The following is a 12,523-nucleotide window of genomic DNA, read 5'->3' on the forward strand; positions in this document are numbered from 1 at the left end:
TACTTGGGCCTCATTCGTGTGAAATCCAGAACTAGAAAGGTCTGCCAGTTCGGAGGAGTTAAGTGAACTGTCAATTTCTGACTAAATTTCTGCATCCTGATTTTTAGTAAGCTGCACAAATCATTGAGGATTCTGAAGACTTTTACACACATTCATAACATAGGTTGTTATGCCTGATGCTGAGGAGGATGATATTATTAAAAAAACAGAAATGCATATTTTATATTGCAAATTCTTTGGCGGTTGCCAAAAAATAAATGACCAAATCATATCTCAATGGTGGCCTAGCTGAGGATCAGCACTCTGAACCCCTAGCAGTCCCAGCATGTCTTATTCTAAAATGGCAATATCACAAAACAAACACTGAGCTTTGTGTGGTCGCCCATGCAGCCTCTCCAGGTGTTTACAGTGTTTGACGATGGGATGGAGGATTGTTTGTGTGTGTTGAGGGAATGAGCTCAGACCCGATTATCAGAACAATCAGCTCTGTATAGAATGATGCTCAACTGCTGATCCACAGCACTTTACATTTACCCTATTTCAGCTTTTTCCATTGTTGTGAGCAGATTCACGTTCAGTAGTTTTCTTCTTTGTATGCTGCAGGCAGATATAAAGCAACTGACTGCAATGAATAATATGCAGCATTTTGGAGGGGATTTTTTATGGGAGCTAGTTAAAAAAATATATATAAATGTACAATACAAACTAGTATTTTACTGATTATAGTAAAGCAGTAGCTTTAAAGGTCCAGTGTGTAACATTTAGAAGGATCTATTGGCAGAAATGGAATATAATGTTTATTCAATCCATCCTCTAAGTGACCACAGATATCTGTATACCATTTCATGGCAATCCATCCAACAGATATGTTGAGATATTTCAGTTATGCCTCTCTGAGGCCTGAATTTAGATATACCTATTGGTCTCATGGCAACTTAATGGCAGATAATGAGTGTATATATTGCGCCTGGAGTGTGCTGGAGTGGAGAAACATTTTACATTTGTTGCAGTTTTTCTTCCTCAAACATAATTAGTGCTTTTTATTAATATATGTAAATAGCTCTCCAAGTGGCCACAAAAGGTAATGTGAGAGAGTTGAGCTGTATTTATAAAGACAGTATTTGGAGTACTAGCTTCATACATCACACATCTGACTTCAGAAACACTGAATTTACTTTGGAACTTACTGGCTTAAAAAAACTAATTGGTTTGGGATATTCCAGATACTCACGAAGCAATTAGTTATATGCAAGATAATTATTAGGTTTAGAATAACTCAGAATTGTGCATAAATTTGAACTTATTGACTTTGTTCTGAGTGATGTAGTGATGCAAAGACAGACTGTTGAGTGACGCCGCAGACCGGAAGCACTGGGGTGCTCCAGGGCTGCATTCTGAGCCCCCTGCTGTACTCAAGTGTACACACACAACTGTGTAGCCACTTTCAACTCGTGCATCATTGTCAAGTTTGTAGATGATACAGCTGTGGTTGGCCTGATCATTGATAATGACACAATGAAAAGGCCTTTCTGAAGAAAGTACAGGGCCTGACCCACTGGTGTCAGGACAACAACCTTCTCCTGAATGTCAGTAAGACTAAAGAAGAAGAAGAAGGGGAGGAACTACATCCCTCCCTTAATATCAATGGGTCCTGAGTGAGAGAGGATGGACAGCTTTGTGTCCACATCACAGAGGGGCTGACATGGGAGGAGACTACTATACTGACTCTGTGGTGAGAAAGAAAAAGCAGAGACTGGTTCACCTCAGAGTGTCCTGACAAGGAACATCACCTGGTACACAAACGGCACCGAACAGGACCACAAGGCCCTGCAAAGAGGGATTTGTTTGACTGAATGTCAATAGTTAAACGTAATAGGCGGTGCTCTACCCTGCCTAAAAGACATTTACACCAGGCAATGCAAGAATAAGGCTATTAGAACCATTAAGGATCCCAAACACCCAGATAACTGCCTTTTATCCCTGCTTTGATCAGGAAGAAGGTACCGGATACACTAGGCTAGCTACCCTCAGGACACTAGGAATCCTAAATGTGGACAATTATTGAGAATAGTTTTTACTTGCTTATTTACTCACATTACGTCCATGGTAACTGTTATATACTGAAAACATAGTTATGCATAATATACCACTTGTGCCAGTAAATCCTCCTATTTCACTGATACCTGTATGTGACAATTGAACTTGAAATGCAAAAAAAGGCTACAAAGAAAACCTTGCAGTAAGATAAATATTTAGATTGCTTACTGCAGCATTGCAGCTGTATTTTAACATAAACAAAATAATCCCCATTCTCAAATCTTATATCGAGTGTATCAGTAAGTCATTGTGTCCTTTTGTATGACTCTTATCGCAGTTGAGATATGTGATCCAACCATGCAGCAGAGATAAGGGACTGTGGCCTCTAAGGTCTGAATCTAAAGATAGAAACAGGTTTTGCACACAATCCTGGAAAACTCATTAACATTGCAGCATACAGAGGGCATTTGTTAGCTACCATCTGTAAGGAAGGCTCTTTAAAACCAAGCTTAAAGTGGGTTGTTAAGATTACAGAGAAACTCTAAGAGAAATTCTACGAATACTGTGTTACTCCCTCTCTCACTCTATTATGGACTATGATTTTTGTACAGTCTGTCTTATTATTGGCTTTTTGCAACAGTAGCGTAAGATCAAATACTTTTGGCTCTATACATGTTTCTTTTTTTTATATTAACAACATTTCCTGTTGTTTAATTAATCTGAAAACTGCTGTATGATATTGATATTGAGGATGTCATACAAAGGAATCTTTCAAATCTACAGTGGTATAAATACTTCTGGAACCGGAGGTTTTGCAAATGTTTGATTTGTGCACTTCATATATGCAGATTTACACCATATTCATGCGTTCATACATACAACTATTTTTCACTTCAAACTGGTTAAGTTTAGCCACTCACAGCACTTGGATGAAGGGATATGAATATGGCCTTATTTATAAAACTATAGGCTGAAAGAAAGTAAAAGATAGACAGTAGTATTTTTGAAATTGGTGCAACATGCCCAGAGAAACCAGAACTTTTTTTTTGTGGTTTCCCTTTTGCTCAAAAAGTAGAAAACCTACAAGAAAAACAAAACACCATAGCTATAGCACTTACTCTATGTGCTCAGATGTCAGTTTCACCCTGCTGGCTTTGGTTCTTTTTTTTACAGTTTCTTTTCTGGATCTTGAAGTCTCAACCCTTCTCCTGTCCATGGCCCAAAGCTTTGGTGTAATGTTGCACAGACTGGCAGTGTTTGACTCTCGGCTGTGGCGGCCTCTTCCTCCTCCATATACCATAATTCCTTTCCGAATGTCTGATTCCAGCATTGCACTCTTCAAATCATTTTCTTCCATACTTACAGGAACATTTTCCTCTGTAGCAGTCTTCCTGTGGTTGTTCTAGTCAGTTGGTTTTAGACAGGCTGTTATGATTTCGGAGCGGTGAGGAATTGCTCTTCACCCGACTGTCCGTGGAGGCGAGCATACAAAAAAGTGTGGAAGGAAAATCTGCAGTTCGAACAGCAGCCGCAGAGCTGATAAAAGTCGTCCAGATGACAGGGAGCTCTGGGTGCAGGCGACTTGGAGGAAAGTTGTTTCTTTGCATACTCTACCCACATTGTAATAATACAAAGCTGGTGGAAAATCACCAAAGTTTCCCATAAGGTGAGGAATAGATTATGGTCTTGGTTAAAATCTAAAACAAAACTATGACCAAAGTGTTAACCTAACCACAGACAGGACTCAGGACCCTGGGTCTGTGGTGTCAAAGTCCTGAACTTTGTACACACAGCATGCACCCAGACTTTTCTCTTCTCACTGAATATAACCCCAGCAGCAATGATGTCTCACACAAAACATATTTGCGAAAACAAATTAGTGGTATAAAATCATAATATCTAGGGACAAGGTTGCAGAAACAAAAATCTGGGTTACTTGAATAATCAGGTAGACAGCATTCCTGTAAACTCAGCCAGCGGCACCTTGATGACTGACGTACTGAAAGTACTTTTATTCTGCACGATCCCTCTGCATCTGTGGTGGTGACATATGGTATACTATAGACCTAATTAATCAATGTATTTGAATGTAATTACAGCTTTCTGGCTCCAGTCTGACTGCATTCTGTAGAAAATGCAGAAAACAGTTTAACATATTATATACATATATTAAAGCATTAATTTATGGTAATATTAATATATACACAAAATACATTCTGTGATAATCCTCTTTATTCTTCACTCTTTAATCCTTAAATGAATGCATATGAATGCATGAATGTCCTTACAAAGGGGATTATCACAGTTTGAAATCAATATTAAGATGGAAAATGTCCATGCTGATTTTCATCATTCTGGATACAACTCATAAGTAATCCTTAATTCATCCTGATGAATTTCCCTCATTTCCATTTGACTGCATACAGCTGTACTGGAAAAAAAACAAGTGCATAATACAAGGAATAAAAGAAAAAGAGTCAGTGGGTGTGAATGAGAGGCCAATTATAAAGCGCTTTGTCCGTAAAGGTAGAAAGCAGTGTGGGAAATTAACACCAGCTACTACCCTCCAACGGCTGGTAAAATATGAAAGTGGCTGGTAGATTTCAGAAAATAATGGTTTACTGTTTGCTGGTGAATTTGAACATTTATCTGTCAGTGGCTGTAAGATGTTCACATTTTAGAACTGACCTGTCACTTAAAAATTATGTTTGTATACAACTAATTTGCAAAAGCAAACACATTTTGAGGGAAACAATGCCAACCAAATTACATTTTCTATTAAAATAATGAGGAAATGTTGTTAATTAGAGTACCTGGCAAGTTGCAAAAAGTTCACTGTATTTCATTTGTTTTCTGCAAAAAAGGCAACCATTCAATACACTACTAAGTTGTAGTGACTACAACATTATTCAAAAGTAAGCAGTGACTTAAGATTTTTATTAACATTTTACCAATGATAATGATCTTTCCCTAACCTTAAACAAAGTGCTTTTGTTATCTTAACCAAAATCACAAACTTTCATCCTTGCATGAGTCTGGATGCAAACCCTGGACTGTGGTTGCCCAACCATCCACCTCAACCATCTCCTCATAACTCCACTACATTTTATATAAATGTAGTGTTTCAATCCAGACAAGTATTACATTGTCAGCACCACGTCATTTAGAGAACAATTTAGTAACATACAATGGTAACTTGTAGGAGACAGGGTTGTGTAAAAAGTAAATTGCCCGACCCAGCAGGTAGAAAGGCGCTATATAAGTGCTGTCATCTGGGATTAAAATAGAGTTCAGTATTGATCCCATAGTGTACCTGCACTCCACGACCCCTTTCTTTCACAGTTCCCTTTGGATTCTGTTAGAGACTGGCAGCTGTGACTTTGTTGTGCTGAAGAAACAAGACTTTTATGTTTTATTCAAGTCGTTACAACAGGAAATGCAGCACTTTTTATTTATCACACTGAACACCCGTTACTGTCCCTGTGTCCAACATCAGTAAAACTGCTTGTTGCAAATCACACTACATGCTTCTTTGCTGTTCCATTCTACTATTCGATGGCCGCAGGAAGATCTCAGTGTGGGTGTACTAAGCAAGCTTGATAATGAGCTCTATGTGCTTGATGGGATTGAGAAAGCAGAGTTTTAGAGGTGCTATCTCCTCCTGAGATGGACAGAGCAGATGTGTTCATCATCAAAGTGACAGCCTAAATCTATGGAGAGTAATGGCCTGCTGCTGCACCACTGTCTCCAGTTGTCTTATGAATTTATCATAATCATGATACCTCTTGGCTGGACTATACTGCTGCGTCAAAGGTTTCTATAGATCTTATTCAAGGTTTTTTTTTTTTTATGGTCAGCAGCCTTCTGTGCAGATTAGAAAGTGCATTTTTCAGAACTTGCACTGATACCAAATTATAGAGGTGTTGATTATTGCAGCCGTCACACAGTGTCAATTTTTTTATTCATTTGGAAATGCATGTTAATGAAGTTGTAGTGTGAAAAAAGAAAGAGCTCTAATTAACCTGATCATCAGCTGCAAAAGCATTCAGGAGAGTTGATCTCCGAGATTAAAGAAAAACTGATTTAATGAGCCAAATTCATTTCCAGACTTCTTACTTTAAAATCATCAATTAAAAATGTCCCAGTATTTCTGTCATTTATTAGTCTGTAAAGCACTCTGTGATAAATGCATTAAATAAAATCTAGTGTTGACAAATATTGCAATAAGCATGAAACCTATTTTAAAGGTTTAGAAGTTGTGCTTTTAGTTTATTGTTATCACTGGAGAATTTGTTAAATCATTTTTAGGTACCTAATATCACATTGTGTGCTTATTATCTTCTTGTCAAACCAACCAGAATCGATATAGTTTGTTCAAAGGGAATTCAAATGCAACCCATGTTACCTAATTCTGAACTCCATTGAAGATTAGAATTAGGCCTTTATTCATGGGGCCTCTGCTGCTTCAATAGCTGTTTCAATCAATGTATTTTTATGCACATTTTTAAGCAGAGTATTAGAAAAGGCTGATGGAAACGAAAAAATTCAAAATAACTTTCTCCATTTGGCGAAAACAGTTTTCCACAAGCTTGAGGTGGTTTTTGCCTCTTTTTCAAAAAAGAGTTAATGCACTAAATGAGAGATGAAAACACTTTCCAAATAAGTTCTGACATATCAAACATTTAAAGGCAGCAAACAGCTTTATCCCAAATTTTTCCATGGTATTGAATCCAAAATGTTTCCCCAGATACTTTTCAGATGGTTTGGTGTGGACAGAACTTGCAATAGGCCTGATTTCACAGCAGACATTTTAACATGTATAACCACAATAACACAGGTGGAACCATTAATATTAAGTTATTAAGCTCCAATAAGTTATTTTGGTGAGCCAGTAACATAATAGCATAGTCCTGGACATGGAAAATCTAAAGTTGAGTGCAGTCATCCATCATTAATTTTGATAAGACCTGTGCTTAAGGTATCCGCATGCTTTAAAGGATAAGCTAGTCAGATCATCAAACAATGTCCCCGAAACACCTCTCCATGTTTTTGGGGTAGTTGTGTTTCTGTAACGTTCCAAAGCTGACAATCTGACATTCACAGCCCCTTCACGCAGTAGGTTGCATGTTTAATAAGAAAGAAGACAGGATTTGAGGAGTGCAGCACCATAAATGCCTTTGAGGAGAGACTGTCTAACTGATTCATGCCCATATGTATAATTAATTGCACCAAGAATACAAAGACAAGCAAATGACACAGATCTCTTGGAGAGGGACTGAGGTGGGAGTGTGATAAAGTCAGAGGAACAGGTATAAACTCATTATACAAACTAGTTCATTTCCAACATACTGCATCCCTCAGGCTGGAATTATGCTTTTCTGGGCTACATGTGAGTGAACGTATATGTGGGTGTCATTGTGACAATCAGTTCCACCACAGCGACTGTGTAAATAAATCCACTACATCTGTAAAACAAATGTGAAAAAAATTTGATTTAGTAGCATAATCGGACGGCACAACGACAAGATGGGCAACAGTGTTAATGCTGTGCTAGAGGATCACTGGTGGCAGTACAAGGAAAATAGAGAAAACATCCCAACAGGATGTTAGATCAACCAAACAGCTTGCAGGTCAGCACTACGTGTCATTGAGATGTGGTGTGATCGTCGGCTCTTCTCTGAGACTCTGCGAGCTACCTAACCGATTTAATTCAGATAGATTGTTTTTACTACAAATTGTAAAATTCAAATAAGTTACAGCTTTAACTGCATTTACTGACCTTCCAAATGTCACTGCGGCCCTCCGTGGTCCGTACAAACTGTCATTTAGAGCGTATATTCATGCACCTTGTTCTTTTCCCAGTCATATATTTTAATGTTTTGTTCATGTCCACCCTCTCAACCTTATAACGCCTCCAAGCTTGTGTTTGTAATGCAGATTCTCAGCATTTGTTCTAACAGTAAATGAGTAATGGTAAATGGACCTGTACTTGTATAGCGCCTTTCTAGTCTTCTGACCACTCAAAGCGCTTTTACACTACATGAGACATTCACCCTTTCACACACATTCACTCAGTGATGGACGGCCTCGGGAGCAATTTGGGGTTCAGTATCTTGCTCAAGGATACTTCGACATGTGGCACCAGGAGCTGGGGATCGAGCCCAAAACCTTCCGATTAAGGAACGACCCGCACTGCCTCTGAGCCACAGTCGCCCAGAGAGTACTACTCTCAGATGTGAGAAAAGCACCAATTAAGTGCAATTAAGGTTGTTGTATTTAAATTTAAATGCTTTTATGCTGCAGTCGTTCCTCGGCTGCAAACACCACCTATATGATATTCACATTTGTATAAAACAAATGATAGGAATTATTTACAAGTGCCATGTAACCTCAGTCTGCCGAGAACACCACCACACACCACAATCAAACACACCACCACTGTCTGAAACAGTCTGTTACTCCCTCCACGTCTCCAAACATCCGCCCCTCTCATGTGTCACCCATCACTGACAGCCTTTTCAGGGAGTCATCACAGAGCTGTCAGCTACAGAATGAGGGGTGTCTGCTGAATGATGCTGATGTCTTTTTTGAAGGAGAAGAAGAGCAGTCAAGTTACAATACAATTCCACTTTTCCTTTCTGGAGATACAGTGAAAAGAGAAGTCCAAATTAGGAGTGAAGGCTGGGTGGCGAGTAGATCCGCCTAGCAGACTCCATTTTGTGCACAATTGATCTTTAGCTGAGGGGAACAGAGCGGCTCCACAGTATTTATCATATCACTCTGGGGTGAGCTCACTGTTACATTGTTATGCTAATGACCCAACTGATTAGCATGTGGAGATGCTCAGGTGTTGAACCATTATCTCAATAAATCTTTAAAATAAAAGGATTTGTGAGTGGATATTCTCTGGTCATTCCATTGCACATGCAGGTAAAATTAGTGGAAGGTCAAAACTGGTGAGTTGTGCAAACATGTGGCACTGCAGAATGAAATTTATATTAACATGTCATACTGAAATGCACATAATTTGCAAATAAGTAGTGGTAAATTATTAATTTATCCACTTTGCTTCAGGCACTACTTGGCCTCCTTATAATTCATTGTATGTTTGTACTGTATTGTCTTGTAATGGATGTATTTTATGAAGAAAAAAAAACTTCATAAAATACATAAAAAACATGTGGTATGTGCTTACAGAAATTCAAACTTGTTATGCTTCTTCACTCTTTCACAACATCAGTTTTATCCCTATGCATTCAGTAAGTTAGTAACAGAAACAAAATGGGAAAATCTGGAAATAAATAAAAGTAGAGGTACATAAAGCTGGTTGAAAAAACTCTACACCAATAACATCACAAGACTGATCACAAAATGTTCTGAGAATGCTTTGCGTTGTTATTGTGACTAACATTGTGTTGATAATATCAGTTCTGATGATTAATCTTTGATTAATCGACTGTATTAATCAGGATTATCTGAATTATTTTCCTAGTTTCTTGTCTGTTGAGGTCCTAACTATCATAATTGCCTATCACAACATGAAATTGTTTTTCTTTTGATTGTTTTTTAGGTCTACCAGCACTCTTTCTTAGCATCGTACCTGATCTACAACCTGTATACAAGGTGTGTAATTAAACCTAATCAACATAGACCATAATTAAATGACTTATTTTACATTTTATGGCCATAGATCTTCTCTTTGTTAAACCTAAATCAAGGACAAATTGTCCAATTCATTTTTATGAGAGAATTAAATAAACCCTCAGATAAAATTATTCACCTCAAAATGATTTGAACTGGTTGTGAATGTGCAGTGATTGTGTCTGTTCTGAGATCTAAAAACAAATGTAAGTGCTTCCTGGTCCTGTGTGTAATGATTTATGTGTAACACGTTTTTATTTGTCCTCGCACCAGAGAGGTTCGGGAGCTGAATCCTCCAGAGGTGTCAGATTCAGTCCTCCAGTTTGCCTCGTGGGGCGTTCGTGGTCAGCAGCTGGTGAGTAGTTTACAGGGCCAAATAACACGCTGGGATTTAGCTTCAATTATTCTCTTAAGAACACATTAGTGGGTAATTTTTTCCTAGAGTTTATTTAATGTTGGATTATGTTTACCTTAATTACCCAACAAGTCAACAACAACACTGAGTTCAATTATATTCAGTGTGCTATGTGCTATAGTGGGCGATTCCACCAAGGAGATCCAAATTGCAATATGTGTCGTCCTCAACAGATGTAAGCATGATTCATTATGACCCATAATTCTTTTGTTTTTCCACAACACAAAACATAATACATCCAAAAACATAATATATGTACAGTATGCATCATTTCTTATTCATGTGAGAAGTCATGCTGTCCTGTCAATAAGCATGCATAGTCTATAGTCAACGTGTTAAAATGCACAAATTGCACAGGTAAAAATGTTCTACTAATACAAAATGTAAACACGTAGCTGGTCATAAATCATAAATTTCAAGGCACAACTGGAGAACTAAACTGATTAGTTGAGTCATTACTCAGTTCAATGATTCCCAACATGGGGTTCGCCAAAGCTTCACGGTAGCTCGCGAGGCCTCCTTAATTTTAAGGGGTGCAGAAAAGAAAAGTTTGAGAAAAGTTTGCAGTTTTAGATCAGCAGTAATAGATCAATGGCCAAAAAAACATAATACTGACAGAGAACTGTATTAAAACCTCCCTAAAATTTTTATTTAATTTCTCAAACAAAAATAAGATAAGATTGAATGAGGGAAATTGTTGTGCAGCAGTTGGAGTAAACAAGTTCAAATCCAAAATACACGTGTATGTGAAGCGGCTTATACCTACAAAATCAAATCTGAAATACAAGTAAGCAAATATAGCTAATTTCTCTTTTTATATCACTGTAACTGAATCTTGCACTGAACAGGTTAGACCAACAAGCAATTCAAATATGTCCTAACTTTGGTTCTCGGACATTTTAATCTTTATTTTACATTATTATTTGCTATTTTATAAATCAAACAATTAATTGAGAAAATAATCAGCAGATTAGTCAAAGGGAGTTGTAGTTGCAGCTCTAACCAACTGCATTTGTATTCATTTTATCTTATTTAAACTGAAGACACCTTGCTGCATGCAGAGAGGGGAAAACCCATGTTTAATTTAATGTCTTATGTAACATTGCTTTATGTATAATTCATTGTATTCATAGAACCTATTCTATTCTCTGAGGTAAAGGCTGATCAAAGGCTGTTTTTGACTTGAGAGGAAAGACAAACCCCTTTTAAACTAAACAATTATTTTGAAGAGAAGCCAGCAACAGTTACACTAATCAAGCTGTTGCTGGAAGACATCTTGTTGGGCGGCCAAAGCTCTCTGTGTGAGTAATGCCTCCATCGTGCAGGGTATTGTGCACAGAATAATCAGTCCATTATTTTCTCCAGTGCAGACAAGGAAAGTAATTAACCATGTGATAGCATATTTATCTCGTTTCCTCAGTATTCGTACCTGCCCTCAGTGGAAACCGTTCACCAGGAAGCCCTGCAGCAGTGTGTCACACCGCTAATGACAGTCGTTTTCATTACTCATAAGCTCTTCCTGCATATTTGTCTGTGTTGCCACAAGAGATGAGAACAATAGCAAAATATTTTTTTTATTAATGAGCGTGTTCTGTGTGAGATCAGTTCAGGTACTGAAGGTTCTCAATCTGTTCAGCAGATGTTCTATCGCCACAGTACTTGCATGCTGCAACTTCAAGACTAATGCATGAAAGGTGGCGGGAATGCAAAAAATCAACACGTCTATATAAATGGGTGAATTTATACAGCGCTTTTATCCGAAGCGCTTCACCATTTTCCTCTCGTTCACACACGCTCACACACACACACACACACACACACACACACACACACACACACACACACACACACACAAGGTGCTGGCCTGAACACTGAGGGAAATGTGTGGTTCAGTTGCCCAAGGACACTGACATGTGTAAAGGAGGAGGTGGGGGTCAGACCTACAGCCCTGCATTCAGAGGACTACTCGCTCAGCGTCAGCCTCAGCGACCCTGTATAACATATTTAAATGCATTCTAGACTAAATGAAGCAAATCCAGTATAGATCATTATAAAAAAAAAGGATTATATTATCTTTCTATCTCTTCAGCATGGTCCCTCTGCACATTTTTCCTTACAGTCAAGTACATAAATGTGTAGGTGTGTTTGGTAATTTGTACTTACTTTAGTAGGTGTACTGATACCACACTGTAGAAAATACTATGTTAAGTAGAAGGTATGTAAGTATAATGTCAATAAATAATAATAATAAAAGGATTTTACTGTTGTAGTTGGTTGAGGTGGAGCTGATTTCGGACTGCAGCTAATGATTATTTTATAATGAGTAATCTGCTAATTATTTTCTCTATTAATTCACTGATTGATTGTTTGGTTTGTAACAATGTTCAAAATAGTGAGAAATTGTGTCACAATTAGTGACACAATCAAAGT

The 12,523-nt window shown here is 37.9% G+C and overlaps 1 protein-coding gene across 2 annotated transcripts in view; it reads left to right on the top strand.

The window, feature by feature from the left end:
• Window positions 1-12,523, top strand: part of LOC127365870 (inactive dipeptidyl peptidase 10-like) — a 97,909-nt gene that overhangs the window by 68,928 nt on the left and 16,458 nt on the right. For both annotated transcript variants that reach the window (XM_051404412.1, XM_051404413.1), the window contains exons 6-7: window positions 9,608-9,660; window positions 9,952-10,033. In XM_051404412.1, the coding sequence (XP_051260372.1) occupies window positions 9,608-9,660; window positions 9,952-10,033 (135 nt within the window). The remainder of the gene's footprint in view (window positions 1-9,607; window positions 9,661-9,951; window positions 10,034-12,523) is intronic.

The sequence above is a fragment of the Dicentrarchus labrax genome, unplaced genomic scaffold (assembly GCF_905237075.1).
Source record: "Dicentrarchus labrax unplaced genomic scaffold, dlabrax2021, whole genome shotgun sequence".
NCBI lineage: Eukaryota > Metazoa > Chordata > Actinopteri > Moronidae > Dicentrarchus > Dicentrarchus labrax.